This window comes from Stegostoma tigrinum, chromosome 12 (assembly GCF_030684315.1).
Source record: "Stegostoma tigrinum isolate sSteTig4 chromosome 12, sSteTig4.hap1, whole genome shotgun sequence".
In the NCBI taxonomy this organism is placed as follows: domain Eukaryota; kingdom Metazoa; phylum Chordata; class Chondrichthyes; order Orectolobiformes; family Stegostomatidae; genus Stegostoma; species Stegostoma tigrinum.
The window spans coordinates 79,645,611-79,666,337 of record NC_081365.1 but is presented as its reverse complement, the minus strand read 5'-3'; the positions used below and the strand labels follow the sequence as shown (position 1 = coordinate 79,666,337).

Sequence of the window (20,727 nt, the reverse complement as noted above, 5' to 3'; positions counted from 1 at the left end):
ACTAGCTCTATCTGTCTCTTGCTGCCAATACCGTTTTGCATTCAAGAAGTCCCGTTTGGTAGCTTCACCAGATCAACATTTCATTTTTAGGCATGCCTGTTTCTGCTCCTGGCATGCCCTCCTGCACCTTTCATTGAACCAAGGTTTATCGCCTGGCTTGATGGTTAATATCAGAGTGGGGATACACCAGACCACAAGGTTGCAGATTGCATTGGAGGATGATTCTCCTGATGGCCAACAGTACCTCATGGATGCTGGGATCTGAGTGGCAGATCCGTTTGAAGTCTATCCCATTCAGCACTGGATAATGCCACACCACAATTGAGGGTACTTCATAATAGTGGAGGCTTTGTCTCCATAAGGTGAGTGGTCTGACATATTGATACTGTTATTGACAGATACATCTCCAACAGGAAGATTTGGTGACAGTGAGGTCCAATATGTTTTTCCCTCTCATCGCTTCTCCATCACCAGCAGCTATGTCCTTTTGGGCTCAACCAGTAACTGAGGTTTCCTTGCCCATGTTTGACTGCTGCCATGAGACTTCATGGGATCCAGTGTCAATTTTTAAGATTCGCAGGCCAACACTGTACGTCTGTGCCCCTGCTCAGTCTGTCCTCCTGGTGGACAGGACAGAGCCAAGGATGGTGTTGGTGTCGTCTGAGACATTGTGTCTAAGGTACAACTTTTGAGCATGGCTGTATTGGACTATTGCTTGACTCGTCTATGAGACAGCTCTCTGAATTTTGGTTCTAGCCCCCAGATGTTCATCAGGAAGATTTTGCACGGTCAACAGGAGTCTTTTTGATTTTGTCATTTCCAATGCCTTGTTTGATTGCCAGGTGGTCAATCTGGTTTCATTACTATTTTTAGACTTGTTTGTGGTCCAGTGCAACTGACTGCCTTGCTTGGCCATTTCAAAGTGCAGTTAAGAGTCTACCACACTGCTGTGGTCAGGAGTCACATGTAGGCCAAACCAGGTAGGGACAGCAGAATTCCATCTCTGCAGGAATGTAGTAAACCTGATGGGTTGTTACAACAAATGATATTGGTTTCATGATCATCATTAGAGTTTCAATTCTAGACTTAATTTGAATTCAGATTCTACCATTTTCTGTTATTTGAATCCTTGCCCTGACAGTAGTCCTGAGTCTCTGGATTACCTGTCCACTTGTAGCCGCAACTGCCTGTCGCCATTGAACTGCTTTTCTGTGACTTGTGAACTGACATGTACAATCTGTTGAAAACCTTGCAATATGCCTCTCCCCTGTTTGGAATTGAATTCAACAGACATATTGATACAATTAAATGTAGTACCCTTGGATCTGAGTGTACTGAACCCTGAAGGTCACTGTTACGCTACAATCCTGGACCATTACACCAACTTATTGTTATAAATCTGGCTAGGCCTCAGTAACTTTTATTTTTAGATTAATGAACTGTGATATTCAGGGAATTAGTAAAAGAATAAACATTCAAGGATATTCCACGGGTTTGAACTAACAACTGTGAAGTTTACAGAGTTAGAACATTAATAAAATCTTCAACATTTTTATAGAATGTATTCCCTGCACCCGGGATTAATATGTGGTAAACTTAGCTAGTAGAGTCCGATCAAACTCCCACAACACACATCAAATAACTAATGTAATCAGACAGATCTCATGGATTTCTCAGTAATTCTCTCAAGACAATATTTCCATGAACAACCATCAAATCTCATTAAACTTCACAAGGGATTACGACTCGTCTTCCGTCGAGCTAGCCTTGAAACAATCAGGATTCAGATAGTTGAAGTTTGATTTGCTTGATCTGTTTTTTCTGACCTATATTCTTTATTCACTGAACAGATTTTGTGAAGAAAACTAATTGGCCGGATGCTAATAAACAAGTCAGAATGCTGGGAGTAATTTAGCCTTATTAGAGATAACCCAGATTCCCTGGCAATCGTTCCAGCTGACCTCTCTGTTCATTTGATCACATGCCAATTGCAATAAACATGTGTTCCAATACCCTGAATGGCTCTTTAAATTACTAACAACTTCACATTTCTCTCAAGTAAAATAATTTCCAAGCTTTTTCGTGTTAGAGATCATATATTTTCCATTTCACAAGATCACCAATACTTATAAATGAGAATGGTGATCTTGATATGTCCATCAAGAGCAATCTCATACTTGCCTCGTTGCAGCATTTAATTCAAGTGTTAGTTACTCTACAAGAAGAATACATACCACTTGTCTACTTTGGATCAGCATGTGTGGCCCCAGAGCCAAAGTGCTGTATCTTCACTAGCAGCGGAATCAGATTAGATATCATTAGACCAGTGAGCCTTGCCTCAGTTGTTTATAGACCAGTGAGCCTTACCTCAGTTGTTTATAGACCAGTGAGCCATAGCTCAGTTGTTTATAGACCAGTGAGCCTTACCTCAGTTGATGGTCAAGTGTTGGAAAAGGTTATAAGGGATAGAATTTATAATCATCTAGAAAATAATAAATTGATTAGGGATAGTCAGCACGGTTTTGTGAAGGGAAGGTAGTGCCTCACAAACCTTACTGAGTTCTTTGAGAAGGTGACCAAACAGGTAGATGAGAGTAAACCGGTTGATGTGGTGTATATGGATTTCAGCAAGGCGTTCGATAAGGATCCCCACAGTAGGCTATTGTGCAAAATGCAGAGGAATGGAATTGTGGGAGATATAGCAGTTTGGATTGGAAATTGGCTTGCTGAAAGAAGGCAGAGGGTGGTGGTTGATGGGAAATGTTCATCCTGGAGACCAGTTACTAGTGGTGTACCGCAAGGGTCGGTGTTGGGTCCATTGCTGTTTGTCATTTTTATAAATGTTCTGGATGAGGGCGTAGAAGGATGGGTTAGTAAATTTGCAGATGACACTAAGGTCAGTGGAGTTGTGACGAAGGATGCTATGGGTTGCAGAGAAACATAGATAAGCTGCAGAGCTGGGCTGAGAGGTGGCAAATGGAGTTTAATGCGGACAAGTGTGAGGTGATGCACTTTGGTAGGAGTAACCGGAAGGCAAATGGTAAGATTCTTGGTAGTGTAGATGAGCAGAGAGATCTCGGTGTCCATGTACACAGATCCTTGAAAGTTGCCACCCAGGTTGACAGGGCTGTTAAGAAGGCATACAGTGTTTTAGCTTTTATTAATAGAGGGATCGAGTTCCGGAACCAAGAGGTTATGCTGCAGCTGTACAAAACTCTGGTGCAGCCGCACTTGGAGTATTGTGTGCAGTTCTGGTCACCGCGTTATAAGAAGGATGTGGAAGCTTTGGAAAGGGTGCAGAGGAGATTGACTAGGATGTTGCCTGGTATGGAGGGAAGGTCTTACGAGGAAAGGCTGAGGGACTTGAGGTTGTTTTCATTAGAGAGAAGAAGGTTGAGAGGTGACTTAATTGAGACATATAAAATAATCAGAGAGTTAGATAGGGTGGATAGGGAGAGTCTTTTTACTAGGATGGTGACGGCCAGCATGAGGGGGCATAGCTTTAAATTGAGGGGTGAAAGATATAGGACAGATGTCAGAGGTGGTTTCTTTACTCAGTGAGTAGTAAGAGAATGGAATGCTTTGCCTGCAGCAGTAGTAGATTCGCCAACTTTAAGTACATTTAAGTCGTCATTGGATGAGCATATGGACGTACATGGAATAGTGTAGGTTAGATGGGCTTCAGATTGGTATGACAGGTTAGCACAACATTGAGGGCCAAAGGGCCTGTACTGTGCTGTAATGTTCTATGTTCTCAGATCACAAGAAGGAGAAGCTAAACTGGCCATGTGGTGCTTGAATCTTCATCTCCTATTCAGTAAGATCACGGTTGTTCTGATTGTGGCCTTTAACTCCACTTTCATTTCTGTCCTCACATATCCCTCGATTCCCTTGCAGATAAAAATCTGTGTTTTACTTGAGACTGGGCTGACCCACACTTTGCAGTAGCAAGTGTGAGCGTTCCTTTTACACTTAGTCTGTCCATTTTGTAATAATCCAGCTGTAAGGAATATGGCTGGTTTCATTAGGTCACCATGTGGTTGAGAAACATAAACCTTGACAAACATTCTTAGGCTGAATTCGTCCTCTCCAGAGAGCATGAAAAAGATCAAAACATTTTGAAACAAAAAAAATTCCTACCATTATTAAGTCAAAGTCTTGAAAAACTCACTGTGCTCGTTTTGATCTTATCACTTGCATACCTGCCATTTTGCAAATGCACTATGGTAAAAGCAGTTAAACTGTAGTTAGCCAAAGAAGTTGCATATTTCTTATTGATTTATCTCCCATCATGACAGACGGTAAAATTTAAAAGAGGAGTCTTGTGGCACAAGGCTAGTGTCCCTACCGCTGAACCAGAAGACTTAGATTCAAGGCCCATCTGCTCCAGAGGTGTATCATAACATACCTAAGCAGGTTGATCAAAAATATATATTTTAGATTCAACCTTGGAGTGAGATGCCTGACCCTGATTGTACATACTCCTGTTGAAGCATCAAAATATTCCTGAGGAACATAGGAACAGAAATAAACCTTTCAGCCACTTGAGTCTGTTCCTCTTCCCGATCAAAACATGGTGGATCTATATAATTAAGTCCCTCCAGCTGCCTTAGAAGAATAACTCTTAGTACAGTTAATAGTGCCTTGTCCATATTAGCTTAACTGAAATGAGCCAGTCACAGGCCTCTTTCTTCTGTTAGTTGTAGCTTCTCTTGTTGCTCAATGAAATATTCATTTTAGATGTCTGTTCTCCCTTTAGCACATGGAGGTAATGGAGGATATGCTCAAGGACTTTCTGCTTGGTGAACATCTTCTGTTGGTTGGAAATCAGGTGAGCACTTCATTGAAAGAGTCATTTTGTAGTTGATTGCATGCTCCTGCACCTCTCAGCCTCATTGAGACCAGCTCTCAAACTCTGTTGCTGAGAATCAATCTAGTCAGATTAGAAATTTGAAGTCAAGAAAGAAAGAACTTGCACTCAAATCGAGTATTTTCCAACTTCAGGACTTCTTAAAGTGCTTTGCAGCCAATTAAGTATTTTTCAAAGGTAGTACTTGAACTTTTACTGAAGAGTGAGAAACTTGTGCCCCATATCAGCATTCTGGAGTTAAACAAAGGTAATTTATGGTAGGAGGCCAGATTTGGCCTGAGTGGACTGGGTGAGAAGACTAAAGTGTAGGATGGTTGATGAGCAATGGCTGATGTTTAAGAAGATACTCATTTACTCCTAACTAAAATATATTCTGTAAAGGAAGAAAGACTTTATGAGGGGGGTGGTAGAAACATCCATGCCGAATTATGAAAGTTAAAGATGTGTGTGTGTGGCATCCGTCAGTCTCGCGAGACCATGGATCTGCGCCTGAGGAGTTGTGATTCAGCTGTTGGTGATAGCGCAGCGTCTGTTGTGGCTGTGCAGGCCCACAGAGGAGTGACAGTCTCGGTTGCAGCGACTTTTCCTCAGTGGCAAGCCTCATTTTCTTCTCTCCTCGCTCCAGCCCTCTGTGTAGTTCCCGTCTCCAGCATAGACAATTGTTTGTGACGTCTTCCCATCTCTCGACATCCATGTCCATTGACTTCATGCCCCTTTTGCAGACGCCTTTGAAATGAAGATGATGTCGTCCTCGTGCTCTCTTGCTGATGGCCAATTCCCCGTACAGCATATTTTTCGGGATCCTCCCGTCCGGTACACAATGTATGTGACCCAACCAACAGAGGCGGCATTGTTGGAGTAGGGTGAAGAGGCTGGGTACCTGGGCACGGGTGAGGACGTCGGTGTCTGTGATTCAGTCCAGAATGCGTCTCAGACTGCGAAGGTGGAAAGCGTTGAGATGCCACTCTTGTCTGGAGTAGAAGCTCCAGGTCTCGCTGCTGTAAAGCAGTGTGCTGAGGACACACGCCCTGTAGACTGCAATCTTGGTGTTCGCAGTCAGCTTTTTGTTCTCCCAGACTCTCTCGGTCAGCCTGGCGAATGTGGAGGCAGCTCGTCCGATCCACCCGTTGATCTTGGAGCCCACGGAGAGGCTGTCTGTGATGGTGGAGCCGAGGTATGTGAATTTGTGGACTACCTCCAACTCGTAGTTGTTGATGGTGATGACAGGGGGGTGCTCAATGCCTTGACCCAGCACGTTGGTCTTCTTCAGGCTAATGGTCATGCTGAATCCCTGCCAGGCTCATGAGAGGTTGTCCATGAGGCGCTGCAGTTGCTCTTGAGAGTGTGCTGCCAATGCTGCGTGGTCTGCAAACAGCATGTCTCTCATGAGTGCTTCATGAACCTTGGATTTGGCCCTTAGCCGGGACAGACTGAACAGCCTTCCGTCCGATCTGGTGTGGAGGTAGACAACATCAGTTGATGTTACAACCACGTGTTTCAGCCTGACTGCGAAGAAGATGCCGAATAGGGTGGGGGCAAGAACACAGCCCTGCTTAACACAGCAGGGAATGTTGAAAGCCTCCGAAGAAGAGCCGTCAAATTGAATTTCATATCCGCGTGAAACAATTGGACTATTCTAAGGAGTCTCGGAGGACAGCCAATCCTGGCGAGGATTTTGAACAAGCCTTCTCTGCTCACAAGGTCAAATGACTCTGTGAGGTCAATGAAAGTGAAGCAGAGTGATTGTCTTTGCTCTCGGCATTTCTCTTGTAGCTATCAGAGGGAGAAGATCATGTCGATTGTGGAGCGTTCTGACCTGAAACCGCACTGAGATTCGGGGTATACCCTTTTGGCGATTTTCTGTAGTCTGTTCAGGACCACGCTGGCGAAGACCTTCCCAACGATGCTCAGCAGCGAGATTCCTCTATAGTTGTTACAGTCGCTTCTGTCCCCTTTGTTCTTATAGAGGGTGACAATGTTGCATTCTCTCGTCTTGTGGCACTGTTCCCTCTTCCCAGCACTGGCACAGTAGTTCCAGCTGGTGGCTAAGCAGAACTCCCTTTGCACACTTGATGACCTCAGATGGAATGCCATCCAACCCTGGTCCCTTCCCAGTGGGTAAGCTGTCGATGGCTCTGCTCAGCTCGTCAGCAGTCGGCAATGCATCCAGCTCCTCCATGACCGGTATGCATTCCAGGGTGTCTAACACGTTGTCCGAGATGTTGTTTTCTTTGGAGTAGAGTTCGGAGTAATGCTCCACCCATCTCTCCATCTGCTTGCTTTTGTCTTTGATGATCTCGCCTGTCCTGGATTTTAGTGGAGCTGTCTTGCTCTGGATTGGACCGATGGCTTTCTTGATCCCCTCATACATTCCACGTATGTTGCCTGTGTCAAATGATAACTGGATGCTTTCGCATAGTTGTAGCCAGTAGTCATTTGCACAGCGTCTGGCTGACTTTTGTGCGTTGTTTCTTGCTGTCCTCAGCGCTTGCAGTGTTACCTGGGTAGGTTGGTGTTTGTGTTTCAACAGTGCAGCACGCTTCGCCTCAGCGGTCGCATTGAGCTCCTTCACGTTTGCTTCGAACCAGTCCTGTGTCTTGCTCCGCTTCTTCCTGAAGGTCTTTAATGCAGTGCTGTGGATAGTGTCCCTTAGAGAGTCCCATCTCTGCCGAGCAGCTCCTTCTGGTGGATCTGCAAGGAGGGCGTCCTCCAGTGACTTATGAATACTGCCGCTTTGTCTGAATGTTGGGTCATAGTAGCATTGGTACGCTGCTTGTCTGCAGGCTTGGCATCTTCTTTGGTTGGAGTCTGACGTTTTCAGCAAACCAGGGAGTGATCTGTGTCACAGTCGGAACTCTGAAAGGACCGAGTCTTGAGCACGTTTTTCAGGTGGCTGTGTCTTGTGAGGATCAGGTCTAACTGGTGCCGGTGTTTGGAGCGGGGAAGTCGACATGAGACTTTGTGCTGAGCTTTGGCCTGGAAGTAGGTGTTGGTGACACTTAGTTCATGGCATGCAAAGCATGAGCAGTCGTTGTCCATTGTCATTCATGTTGCTGATTCCATACCGTCCCAGTCAGCCTGGCCAGGAGTCGTGGTCGGCACCCGCTCTGGCATTGAAATCGCCAAGTAGCAGCAACTGTTCCTGATTTGGGATCGCCTGTATTTTCCTTGAAAGCTGCTCGTAAAACTCATCCTTTGCATCTTGTGTGGAATAGAGGGTTGGGGCATAAGCGCTGAAAAGTTTGACAGGTCCATCAGAGGTGTGCAGTCAAAGTGAGAGGATCCGCCCGATCCATCCTTGCTGGGTCCCACTATCTTCAACAGCCAGTTCTTCACAGCAAAGCCGACACCATGCTCTCTGGTCTCGTCTATGCCTTTCCCCTGCCAGAAGAAGATATAGTCTCTCTCACGTAAGGTCCCCGATTCTGGGGCCCTTGTCTCTTGGAATGCTGCAATGTCCACTTGGAGTCGTAGCAGTTTGTTGTTAATCACTGCTGTCTTGCGGGTGTCACTGATCTCTCGAAGGTCGTCTGATAGATCAGTTGTCATGGCCCATACGTTCCAGCATCCAAGACTGAATGGTGGCTTCTTTCCTTGTTTCCTTGTTGTATTGCTTGGTGCAGTGTTTACAGTCCGCAATTCAGGATACTTGTATCCCTAAGCCCCAAGCACCCAGTGGAACAGGTGGACTGTGGCAGGACAGCACCTAATTGGCTGGGGGCTGCCCAGGTTGAGGCAGGCGGTAGCTGTCCAGTGAGGCGCGATGGCCTCTCCCTCCTTCAAAAGCAACTCCTGGCACCTTGCTCTATGCCAATCGAGTGCGGCTTATAACCGGTAGACTGCTGCTTTCCGTGTTTTGCCGCTGCGGTGAGGTGACGCTGGAGTGTCCTCTCCAGGGCGCAGGCCTGGGCAGGGTTTATGAGAGATCAGCAGTTGCCCATGCAGCACGCCTCCCTTCTCCACGCCACCAATGTTGTCCAAAGGAAGGGCAGGGGCCCATACAACTTGCCACTGGCGTCATCGCAGGAGTTCTCAGAACGAGGTTGGATATAACATCGGACTGCCTTAGGGACTCTGGCCCCGGACTTATCCTCGGGGTTTACTCCAGAAGCCTTTCCCGTGATTGGGTATGGCCGCAAGACAGTTGAGGTTTAATATCAGAGTTTTCCTTCTCTTAAGCAATTTGAGATGTAAAATGTAAAGATTTAATGTTAAAAAAATGTAAAAAATACAGTGAACACTGTGCACCTTTGCTGTGCATACACGGCGCCATTCACATAAGAGAAGAAAAAAAAAGCTAACTTAAGAGAGTCCAACTTCCTCTCCACTACCACATTCACACTCAGGGCTTTCCAGCCCTCGCCATGTCTCTGCTGGTGTCCTGCTGTGAGCTGTCTGACTGGCCCAATGTTGCTGGCACTGTCTCACCGGTCTGCTCTCACCACATCACTCTTGATCCGTTGCTGTTGCTCCGACCCACACTCGATCTGCCATCGCTGCTGGACGAAGCCCACATGTTCAGTTCCCACCATGTGATTCCCAGTCGTGGCCTGGTTCCTTCCCGACTCCTTAGGTAAGGAATTACAAGCAGTCGGGGGCAGGTTTGAACTACTACAAAGAGAGAGAGAGAATGGAGAAACAAGGAAGGAAAGACAGAGAAAGAGAGAGACAGAACTGGCAGGCAGACCTGCCGACATCTTGGAAAAAAAGATAATATGAAGGTAAAAGTTATGGCATGCCATATTGCAAAGGCAATCAGCAGGCTGGAAGATTGGGCAACTTGTAAAGATCAACTTACTGAAAAAAGTTATAAACAGACCAAAAGCAAATTTATTGAAGAATACTAGTGCAAAATATAAAAAACAGATAGGTAAAAGCTTCTATAAGAATATAAAAGGGCCAAAGTGAATTGTGTTCCCTTGGAGGGTGAGACAGAGGAGTTAATAGTAGAGAACACAGAAATGCCGGCATCACAAAATTAATACTTTACTTCAGTCTTCCCAATGGATGTCACAAGTGCCATCCTAATGCTAACAGGTAATGGAGAAGTTATAGAAAGGGAGAAACTTAGATTAATCATCATTACTAGAGGAAAAAGTACTGAGCAAACTATTGGGATTGAAGGCAGACAATCCAGAATAACAAGCTGTATGGAAAGTTTAGTTAAGATGCATAAGACAGGGTTGTTAAGAAAGCATATGGTGTTTTGGCTTTCATTAACAGGGGGATTGAGTTTGAGTCGTGAGATCTTGTTGCAGCTCTATAAAACTTTGGTTAGACCGCACTTGGAATACTGCGTCCAGTTCTGGGCGCCCTATTATAGGAAAGATGTGGATGCTTTGGAGAGGGTTCAGAGGAGGTTTACCAGGATGTTGCCTGGACTGGAGGGCTTATCCTATGAAGAGAGGTTGACTGAGCTCAGACTCTTTTCATTGGAGAAAAGGAGGAGGAGAGGGGACCTAATTGAGGTATACAAGATAATGAGAGGCATAGATAGAGTTGATAGCCAGAGACTATTTCCCAGGGCAGAAATGGCTAGCACGAGGGGTCATAGTTTTAAGCTGGTTGGAGGAAAGTATAGAGGGGATGTCAGAGGTGGGTTCTTTACACAGAGAGTTGTGAGAGCATGGAATGCGTTGCCAGCAGCAGTTGTGGAAGCAAGGTCATTGGGGTCATTTAAGAGACTGCTGGACATGCATATGGTCACAGAAATTTGAGGGTGCATACATGAGGATCAATGGTCGGCACAACATTGTGGGCTGAAGGGCCTGTTCTGTGCTGTACTGTTCTATGTTCTATGTTAACACTAAACAAAAAACTAATGAACTACAGATGCCGGAAACCCAAAACAAAATCAAAATCAGAATTTTTTGAATAGTTTCTGATTATATGCAAAAGGGGTTTCCCAGGATGTTGCCTGGATGGGAGCAGATTAACTGTAAGGAGAAGTTGGACAAGCTTGGATTGTTTTATATAGCGTGTCAGAGGCTCAGGGACAAGCTGATACAAGTATCTAAAATTATGAGAGGCAAGGATAGGGTAGATAGTTGAGGTCTGTTTTCCAGAGTGGAAATGTCAAATAACTGGAGGCATGGCTTTAAGATGAGTTAGAGAAAATTTAGAGGATATCTGCGTGGAAATTTTTTTTTACACAGAAGGTGGTAGTTACTGGAAGACATTGGCAAAGGAGTCAGTAAAAGGAGATTCAATATGGTTAAGTGGCAGTTAGACACATGAACAGGCAGGGAATATTGACATATTTAGTTTATAATTTAGTTTATGCAGTATTGGTTAGTACAGACATTGTAAATCCAAGCCATTGATGATATTAGCTCTTAACATAAGATATTCATTCAAACCTCACTTTGCCTGACATGCAGGGATTGTAGTAACTTGGGGTGGCAAGGTGTTTTTGAAAACCTGGAGTGTGTCTGTAAGTGTTGGAGAACAGTATCCAAAAAAATGAGAGAATTGTAATTTGAGGAGAAAAGAGAGTGATTGACCAGAACATAAGTAGTTGTTGATGCAGAGCATGATGAAATGGCTCTTGAGGGAATTTCTAGTCCAGATTGTTTAAAGTGAAAATTGAAGTCTCTTACGACATTTTCATGAGATTTGTGACCGATGTGTCCCAGAAAAAAATCTGGCCTGATAGGTTTTTTTTCTCAATTCGACATGAACTGAAACATAAACTAACAAGGCTATGGATTAAGTTTAAATGATAAAATAATTTTATTACACAAGGGCAATAGAAAAATGCTTAGTTATCTAAACACAGCACAGTTTGATAGCTTTCAAATCACATGGCAAAATAAAATCCCATCTACTCCCCAACTTTATCTATTAATAGTTGTTTAAATAAACAGAAATTTTCCTTCCTGGCTCAATCTGTCACCTTGAATAGCATCGTAGAATTTTGCGAGAAGGAGGCTACATATCTCTACTGGTTCCCGAAAGAATTACCCAGCTAGTCCCACTCTCCAGCTCAATCTCCGTAGTCCTCTAACTTCATCACTTGTAAATATATATTCAGGTCTCTTTAGAAACCTCCTATGGAATCCACCTCCACCACTCTCCCAGGCAGTGCATTCCAAATCTTAATAATTTTCTGAGTAAAGAAGTTTCTCCACATCTCACTCCTCGCCTTCTTGCTGACAATCTTGAAATTTTGACCCCTAGTTACTGACATACCAACTAATGGAAACAGAATGTCCTTCTTTATCCTGTCAAAATAGTTCATAATTTTGACCACCTCAGAAAGCCACTTCTGAATCTTCTCTCCTCCAAGGAGAATAAGCCTGATTTCTCTAATATTTACTTGTATCTTAAATCCTTCTTTCCTGATATCATTCTATTAAATCTCCTTTGAATTCACTCCAGGGCTTGAAGACCATTCCTTAAATAGGATGCCATGTACTGGACACAATACTGTAAATGTGGTCTGACCAAAGATTTATAGAGGTGTAGCATCAGTTTCTTGCCTTTATACTCTCTGTCTCTATTTATAAACCCAGGGATCCTCTAAGCCGCCTTAACAATTATTTGAACTTGCCTGACCACCTTCAGAGAGTCATGCACATGAACCCAGAGGTTCCTCTACCAGAATCCCCTCAAAGGTGTCTTGTCGAGCCCGTGTTGTCTCTCTGTGTTTCTCCTACCAAAAGGCATTACCTAACATTTCTCTGCATTGAAATTCACTTGCCAGGTGTCTGCCCAAACATTTGGCCAACTTGTCAACATCCCTCTGAAGTCGCTCAGCATCATCCTTACAATTCACTTTTCTCCTTAGTTTTGTATCATCTGCTAATTTAGAGATTTTGCCCTCAACAGCCATCTCCAAGTTATTGGAATGGTCCCAAAACTGATCCCTGGGGAACAACATTTCAACTTGTCTTCAATCTGAAAAATGCCCATCTGGACCTACCTCTATTTGCTATTTTTTTAGTCAACTTCTTATCCATGCTGCCAAGGACCCACCAATCCGAAATATTTCCAGTTTGTGAACCAACCTGCAATGTAACATCATATCACATGCTTTCTGTAAGTCCAAATATACAACATCCACAGCACTATACTCATCCAATGCTTGTGTCAACTCATCAAAGAACTCAGTTTAAAAACTGCTGTTGAAAAAGTCATGTTGACTGTCTAATATTAACTTATTTATCTCTGAGTATATATTTATCTTATCCCACTGTTGATGTTAAGCTGACAGGTCCTGGTTTGTCCTTTGTACCTTTCTTAAACAATGGCGTCATATTTGCAATCCTCCAGTTCCCTGGGACTAATCCTGTGTTCAAAGAGGTCTGGAAAATTTCTGTTAATGATTCTGCAATTTCCTTGCTTAACTCTCTCAGCAATCTAGGATGCATCCCATCTGGGCCTGGTGACTTTTCCACTTAAAGTCCTACCAGCCTTTTGGCATCTGTTCTTTATCTATCACTATACTGTTCAATTGCTCACATTTTTAATTAGGCCATTGTCACCATCTTCTAATTTGGTAAATAGTAATTTAGTGCCTCTGCAATATCCTTTGCTTCAGTGATCAGCTTACCCTGCTTGTTCCTTATGGGCATCATGCTCTCCTTCACTAACCTTTTACTATTAACATGCTTGAAGAACATTTTACTGTTTGTTTTAGTGCAGCTTGACATCCCTTTCCATGTGCTTCCACTTAATCTTCCGCATTCAGCCTTAGCCTCTCTCCTGCATTTGAGATACACTTCCTGATTTCTTTAGCTATTGTTATTCCAGTATGCGTCATATGCCTCCTTTTTCTTCCTTATTTTCTCATCAATATTCTTAGTCATCCAGGGTACTCTAACCTTGGATACCAGTTATTTATTTCTCAAGGGTATGTACTTAGCTTGCACCCTGTTCATCTACCTTTTGAAATTCTTCCATTTTGCATCCACTGTTTTATCCACCAAAATGCATTTCCAATCAGTGTGTTCCAATGCAATTTTTAGACACTGAAAATCTGCCCTTTTTCAGTCTAGAATCTTAGACATTGACTGATCTTTATCCTTTTGCAGCTTAATATTGAAACTTGTTACGTTATGGTTGCGATTTCCCAAATGCCCCACACTCTGATGTTCTCTACTTGGCCTGCTTCATTACTTAAGACCACATCCAACATGGCCCCCTTGCTCCCTGGTAGGTTTGGAAATATACTGTTTCAGAAACTTTTCCTGTACACAATGCAGGAGAATCTCTTCTTCTGTACCTCACACTCTACCTTCTTCCCAGTCTATCCTAGCATAATCACTGACAATCACAATTTGCCCTACAGATTTCCATAATTTGCTTACAAAATCTTTCTTCTATTTCTTCCGCACATTTAGTGATCTACAACAAATACTCAACAAGGTCACTGCTCCCTTCTTGTTGTTCACCTCCAACTATATAGATTCAAATTGAGGTACTGTATCTCATTCAAGGGTAATGATGTTATCTTTAATGAAGACTGCTACACCTCCTCCATGTTTTCCCATCATTTCTAATAAAAAAAACTTTGTTGCCCAAGAGGGTCAGTATCCAATCCTGATGTTGCGTGAGCAATGGTTTTGTCAATGCTCCTATGTAAAATCCTCACAGAGCAATTTCTGCATCCAGTTCCCCAGTTTTGTTCACTATACTGCATTTGCATTTACATTCCATTTGCATACATATAATTTAATCTTGTCCTCATATCTTTCTTTCACGTTGGAAAATGCTGATTTCTTTGTTTACGGGCAACATCATCTCTTTTTTGCCCGCTCTGGTACTTCTAAAACTAGAGTCATTTGTCAAACCGCCCCACATTCTCCATCTCCCCAATCCCCCATACTATTTACTTCTCAGCTCCGACATTAATTTCTTTTCTGCTCAATTGAAGCCCATCTCTCCTGAACAGCTATGTCCTTTTCAAAAATTACCGTAATGTCGCACAAATTTAAGCCACTACCTTCTCTGAAGCCATGCATTTACCTCCCTGATCTGCCTTTACATATGATGAAGACCATGGCACAGGTAGTATGTCTGTAATTAAAACCCTACTCCCTAACTCTGACGCTCATCCTGCATGAATCCTGCAAAATTTAGCTGCTCGTATTGTTCTCCTCAGTTCCTGCCCTGTGAGCAGTGAAGTCTTTTCTTCGGATTATCACATTTCTGAGATGTTAGACTTTCTCGGCTTTAAATAGCCATCGTAGATTTCAAGCCAAACACTCCTGGTTCAAAAATCAGAAACAAAAACAGAATTTGATGGAAAGGCTCAGCAGGTCTGTGGAGAGAAATCAGAGTTAACGTTTCAGGTCTAGTGGCCGTTCCTGAGAGCTAAGTGGACATGGTGGAATTCAAACTGGGCAGATTATTGCTGAGCAACCCGTGCGTGGGAAGGGGGAGGGCGAGAGCGAGAGGAGAGAGAGTCCGCGCACAAGGAGGTAGGGAAAATGAGTGTATGAGAGAGGATGTGTGTGTGTGAGTGTTTCATGTAGCCAGGTCACCTGTAGTGTGACATGAATCCAAGGTCCTGGTTGAGGCTGTCCTCATGAGTACGGAACTCGGCTTTCATCCTCTGCTTGGCAACTCTGCGTTGTTGTGTGTCCCGAAGTCTGTCTTGTTTACCTGAAGAACTGAGGCCAAATGTCCTTAACCACTGAAGTGTTCCCCCACTGGGAGGGAACTTTCCTGTTTTAAGATTGTTGTGTGGTGTCCATCCATCCGTTGCTGTAGAATCTGCAAGGTTTCACCAATGTACCATGCCTGGGGACCCCTTGCCTGCAGCGTATGAGTATGAGGCAGACTTCAGGATACGCAACAATGCAGAGTCGCCAAGCAGAAGCTTTTAGCCAAGTTCGGCACCCATGAGGACGGCCTTAACTGAGATCTTGGGTTCATGTCGCACGAGTGACCCCATGACGTGCGCGCACGCACACACACACAACCTCTCTCTATCCCTCACACATGCACACTCCCCCTCACACACGCACTGTATTTCTTCCCTTCACACACACACTCTATCTTTCCCCCTCACACATGAACTCTATCTCTCCCGCTCACACATGCACTCTATCTCTCTCGCTCCCTCCCTCAGGCGCACACTCTCGCTCCCTCCCTCAGGCACGCACTCTCGCTCCCTCCCTCACACAAAAACATCCATGCACATGCACACACGCATGCATATTCTCTCTCTCTCTCTCTCTCTCTCTCTCTCTCTCTCTCAACCAGCACACATGTCCCCCCCCCACCAACACATGCACACACTCGCGGGTGCACACAGATGTGAATCTCTGGGTTGATTTTGTATTTGCAGGTACATTCTATTTTTTTCAAAAAGCATGCAATTCTGCGATAGTTAGTTAATGTGGAGTTTTATAACTTTGTACTTTAGAAGCAAAGCAAGCCTGACTCCAAGCCAAAGCACAAACAGATTCTAAACAAAGCCTCACAGCTAACATGCATTGTCAGACCGAAAATGTCACCTCTTTACACTGATGAAACATATAGTTCTCTCAGGACTGTGACTTAAAAGAAATTTGGGGATTTACATACACATATTAATCAATTAAAACCTTCTAATTGATTAAAGATTTAACAGCAACACAGATTTGTTTAATTCATCCTCATCAGTGGTGTGACCTTTTGATCTTTTACTTGTAAATTCTGTGTCTGATACTTCCTTTCTCATTAACACCTGAAGAAGGACTGAGTCTCCAAAAGCTTGTGTTTTCCAATAAACCTGTTCAACTATAACATGGTGTTGTGTGGTTTCGAACCTTATCCATCCCAGTCCAACATTGGCACCTCCACATCACAGAATTGCTCCCTTTTTAAACAGGGGCTTAAACGTTACTGATTTTCCAGCCTTCTGGGACCCTCCAGTCCATCATCTGTCCCACCTATGCGCTCCTCCCACCTCACTGACCAATCCCCATCATTTCCTACCTGCACTCACCTATCGCCATCCCATCTACCTTTCCCAGCCCCAACCCCTCCTCTATTTATTTCCCAGCTCCCTTCCCTCTCCCCCATTTCTGAAGAAGAGACCTGACCTGAAACGTCAGATTTCCTGCTCCTTTAAAATATGCAGTGCCTTCACCTGTTTCTTCATAACATGTGAAATGATTCAAACTGGCTCAAGATTGGTATCTGTTATGCTGGGGATATCTGGAGGAGACTAAGATGGATCATGCCCCTCAGCACTTGTGGCCTAACATACTTGCGCATGTCTCAGCTTTGTCTTTTGCACTGATTTTCTGGGATCTCTCTTCACTGAGCACTGGACTGTTTGTGAAGCCTCCTTCCCCTGTTAGGTACTTAATTGCCCAGCAATGTTCACAACTTGATGTGGTATCACTGCAGAGTTTAGATCTGATCTGATGGCTTTGGGGTCACTTACCTCTGTCAATGAACACTGCATCTGCTGTTATTTTCTGCAAGCAGTGCTGTGTCTAACCACCTTCCCTTCACAATAGGTTAAAAAGTTCAACACCTTTCAGGACAAAGCAGCTTGTTTGATTAGCATCTCCTCCACTGCTTTAAGCATTCATCTCCTCCATCAACGATGCTCTGTGGTAGCGGTGTGTACCACCTACAAGGTGCATTATGGTAATTCACCCAGACTCCTTTGACGGTGCCTTACAAAACCCATGACTTCTGCCATCTGGAAGAGTAAAGACAGTGGATCATGGGAACATCACCACCTGCAAGTTCCTCTCCAAGTCAAACCCTGGCTTGGAACTGTATCTGTGTTCTTTCAGCATCACAATCCTGAAAAAGACCCTTGTCAACAGCACTTTGGATCTCCCTACTTGAACTGCAATAGTTAAAGAAAATCGCTCATTACCTGCTTCTCAAGGCAATTAGACATGGACAATAAATGCTAACCCTGCCTGAAACAGTGAGGCCTATGTCCTATGAAGGAATACCAAAAAAATTGGAAGAACTTCCCCATAACTCAGTGAAACAACCTCTGAATATAGACATTATTTCAGAATCACGCCCTTCAACCGTGTTCCAGTCTTCCTTATCGACGTTCCTGTGGTGAAGGCGCAGTGCTGAACAGCCGGTTTGGAGTGACACCAGGTGTCCTGAACAATTACTTTGGAGTCCTGATATCTCATGGATGAACATAGTGAAGGAAATCTGCTAATTATCACCACCTGCCTATCTTGGGTTGATGAATTATTAAATATCCATGTTGAACACCACTTAGAAGAAACACTGAGGCCGGGAAGGGCACCAGATGTGTCTGGGAATGAACTTCAATATTGTCAGTAGCATTATTGACCAAACTATTTAAGTCTTGAAAAAAATAGCTACCTGGCACGTTTGTGACAAGTGAATACCCAGCTTTAGTTCATATTCAACAAAGTACCTGTCACAGATGAGTCTTTGTTATAACAGTATTGATGGGAGTACGCATCACACAGTTCTTTCAGGAAAAATTCCTTTCTTTACATTGTGACTGATTGTGACTCTCATTTTTTGCATGCGATGCTAGTTCTGTGCATATTTAGAACTAGGTCACCCCTGAGCTGCCATCAGCTACCAGCAACATGAACAGAAATATAGACCATTGTAATCAGTTATCACATTAACCAGCATTTCCCTTACTTTACGACTGTGAGAGCAGATGTCCAACTATGGTTCAGGCAGGATAGGTAGAGTGTTTTTCAGGAATCGCATCAAACACATGAAAACGATTTGCTAGTCTAATGAACCTCCCACATATACATGCCAGACTGTGGAAGTACCAAATTATATTATGAACTGAATGATCTCACAAAAATCGATCTGATATGAGTTCTGCAGTCCTGCCACATGCTGTCATAAAACGTGGTGGATAATCAAATAATGTCGTCTTTTCCTGTTCTACACCCCTTACCTTGAGTGGCTGAAGTCCATAGACAACACCCAGTTCTGCCTCATCGGCACCTCCCACGGCCACATCATGCCCTCTGATTTGTCAGACTGCTTGTCCAACATCCAGTGCTAACTGAGCAGAAATTTCCTCCAATTAGATATCAGCAAGACTGAAGTCTCTATCTTTGTCCCATCACAAACTCAGTTCCATAGCTTCTAATTCCATCATTCACCCTCGCAAAGATGTGAAGCTGAACTAAACTGCTTGCATACTTTCTGTCATACTGACTGTGAATTCTGCTTCTATGCCAGCAGCATGACTGTGTGCTATAATTTCTGCTGCATTGTCTGACTAGGCCTCTGCCTCACTTTGTCTGTTCTGGAACCCCTCTGTTTCTACCTTTTGTTATCACTGGACTTGACTGTTCCAAAATTTTTCTGCCTGGCCTCTCATCTTCCACATTGTATAAAACTGATCTCATCCCTGTTCTAAACTCACATCTTGTTCTGTTTACCTGTGAGCCTTGTAATTGCTGAGCTATACTGGCTCATGGTCCAGAATCACATCAATTTCAAAATTCTCATCCTAGTTTTGAAATTCACTCACAGTCTTCCTGCACCTTGTCTCTGTCACTTTCTTTGCCCCTGCAGCCCTCTGAGATATTTATCTGCACTCCTCCAATTCCTGCCATGCCTGTTTTAATTAAATTACTTCATAGGTAGGGAATTCTTTCTAATTATTAGTGCCTTTTTCCACTTCAAGACAGTTTATTAAATCTATCTCCTCAAAGCTCTTGTGCAGTTACAGTTTCCCCAACCCAGGACTAGGAGCCTGAATTCAAGTCCCACCTGCTCAGTGGCGTGTAATAACATTTCTGAACCGGTTTATTAGAAAATATCTAAATCTGTATCTTTAACAAAGCCTTTGGTCTTCAATCCTCATACCCATTTTGTGGCTCCATGTCACATTTATTCAGTCGTATGCAGTGAATAATCCGAGGGAATTTTACTGTGTTTACTGTGTTTATAAGTGTAAATCTCCACTACTATGTCTGCTGAAGGTATTGCTTACATGGTACACAGTGGTAACTCACCAAAGCTTTATGAAAACATGCAACCTCTACCAACTCGAAAGACAAAGACCAAAGGTGCATCGGAGCAGCATCACGCTCAAGGCATCCACCATCCTGATTTGGAAATAACTGATTGTTCCTTCTTTGGCACTGGTTTACATTGCTGGAAATGGCTACATTTTGGGAACATCTTCACCATGTGGATAGCAGTGGCTTAAGACAATGACTTGCCATTAATATTTATAGAGCAACTGAGGGTGGTGGCAATGTACATACCCAAGAAATTGAAAATTTATGTAAAGGCATTCCTGTTATCAGAAACCTAGCATTGCATGCAAATATAGTTTAACCATTTTTAGCTATCTGAATGGGGTTTGCCACTTTATGGGCATGCTGGAGACCATGGTTTCAAAGCACTGCCCTGAGATTTTTTTTATTTTGTTCACATGCACATTATCCAGGTAGACAAGAAACATTTCCAACATTCAGAGGCTCAGATGATACAAATTGAAATTGTTTAATGGCCATTTATTTTCCCAGTACAGCTGTATAATGCATCAATAAGGAATATGAATTTGCCTCTCTCCCTGTTCCTGCCCAGTAGTGAAACTCCTTGTTCCTGAACTACGCATGCCTTTGGTAGCATTGCCGTGAAGTTTTTGATTGTGCATACTTGTGACCAAAGATGATCTTAAAATCAAGAACCAAAACAAAGTTGCTGGAAAAGCTCAGCAGGTCTGGCAGCATCTGTGGAGGAGAAAACAGACTCAAGGTTTCGGGTCCAGTGATCCTTCCTCAGAATGGTCACTGGACTCGAAACATTAATTCTGTTTTCTCCTCCACAGGTGCTGCCAGACCTGCTGAGCTTTTCCATCAACTTTATTTTTGTTCCTGATTTACAGCATCCACAGTTCTTTTGGTTTTGATGTCAAAATC

The 20,727-nt window shown here is 43.6% G+C and overlaps 1 protein-coding gene across 2 annotated transcripts in view; it reads left to right on the top strand.

The window, feature by feature from the left end:
- Positions 1-20,727, top strand: part of vwa8 (von Willebrand factor A domain containing 8) — a 354,489-nt gene that overhangs the window by 158,064 nt on the left and 175,698 nt on the right. For both annotated transcript variants that reach the window (XM_059650499.1, XM_059650498.1), the window contains one exon: positions 4,760-4,831. In XM_059650499.1, the coding sequence (XP_059506482.1) occupies positions 4,760-4,831 (72 nt within the window). The remainder of the gene's footprint in view (positions 1-4,759; positions 4,832-20,727) is intronic.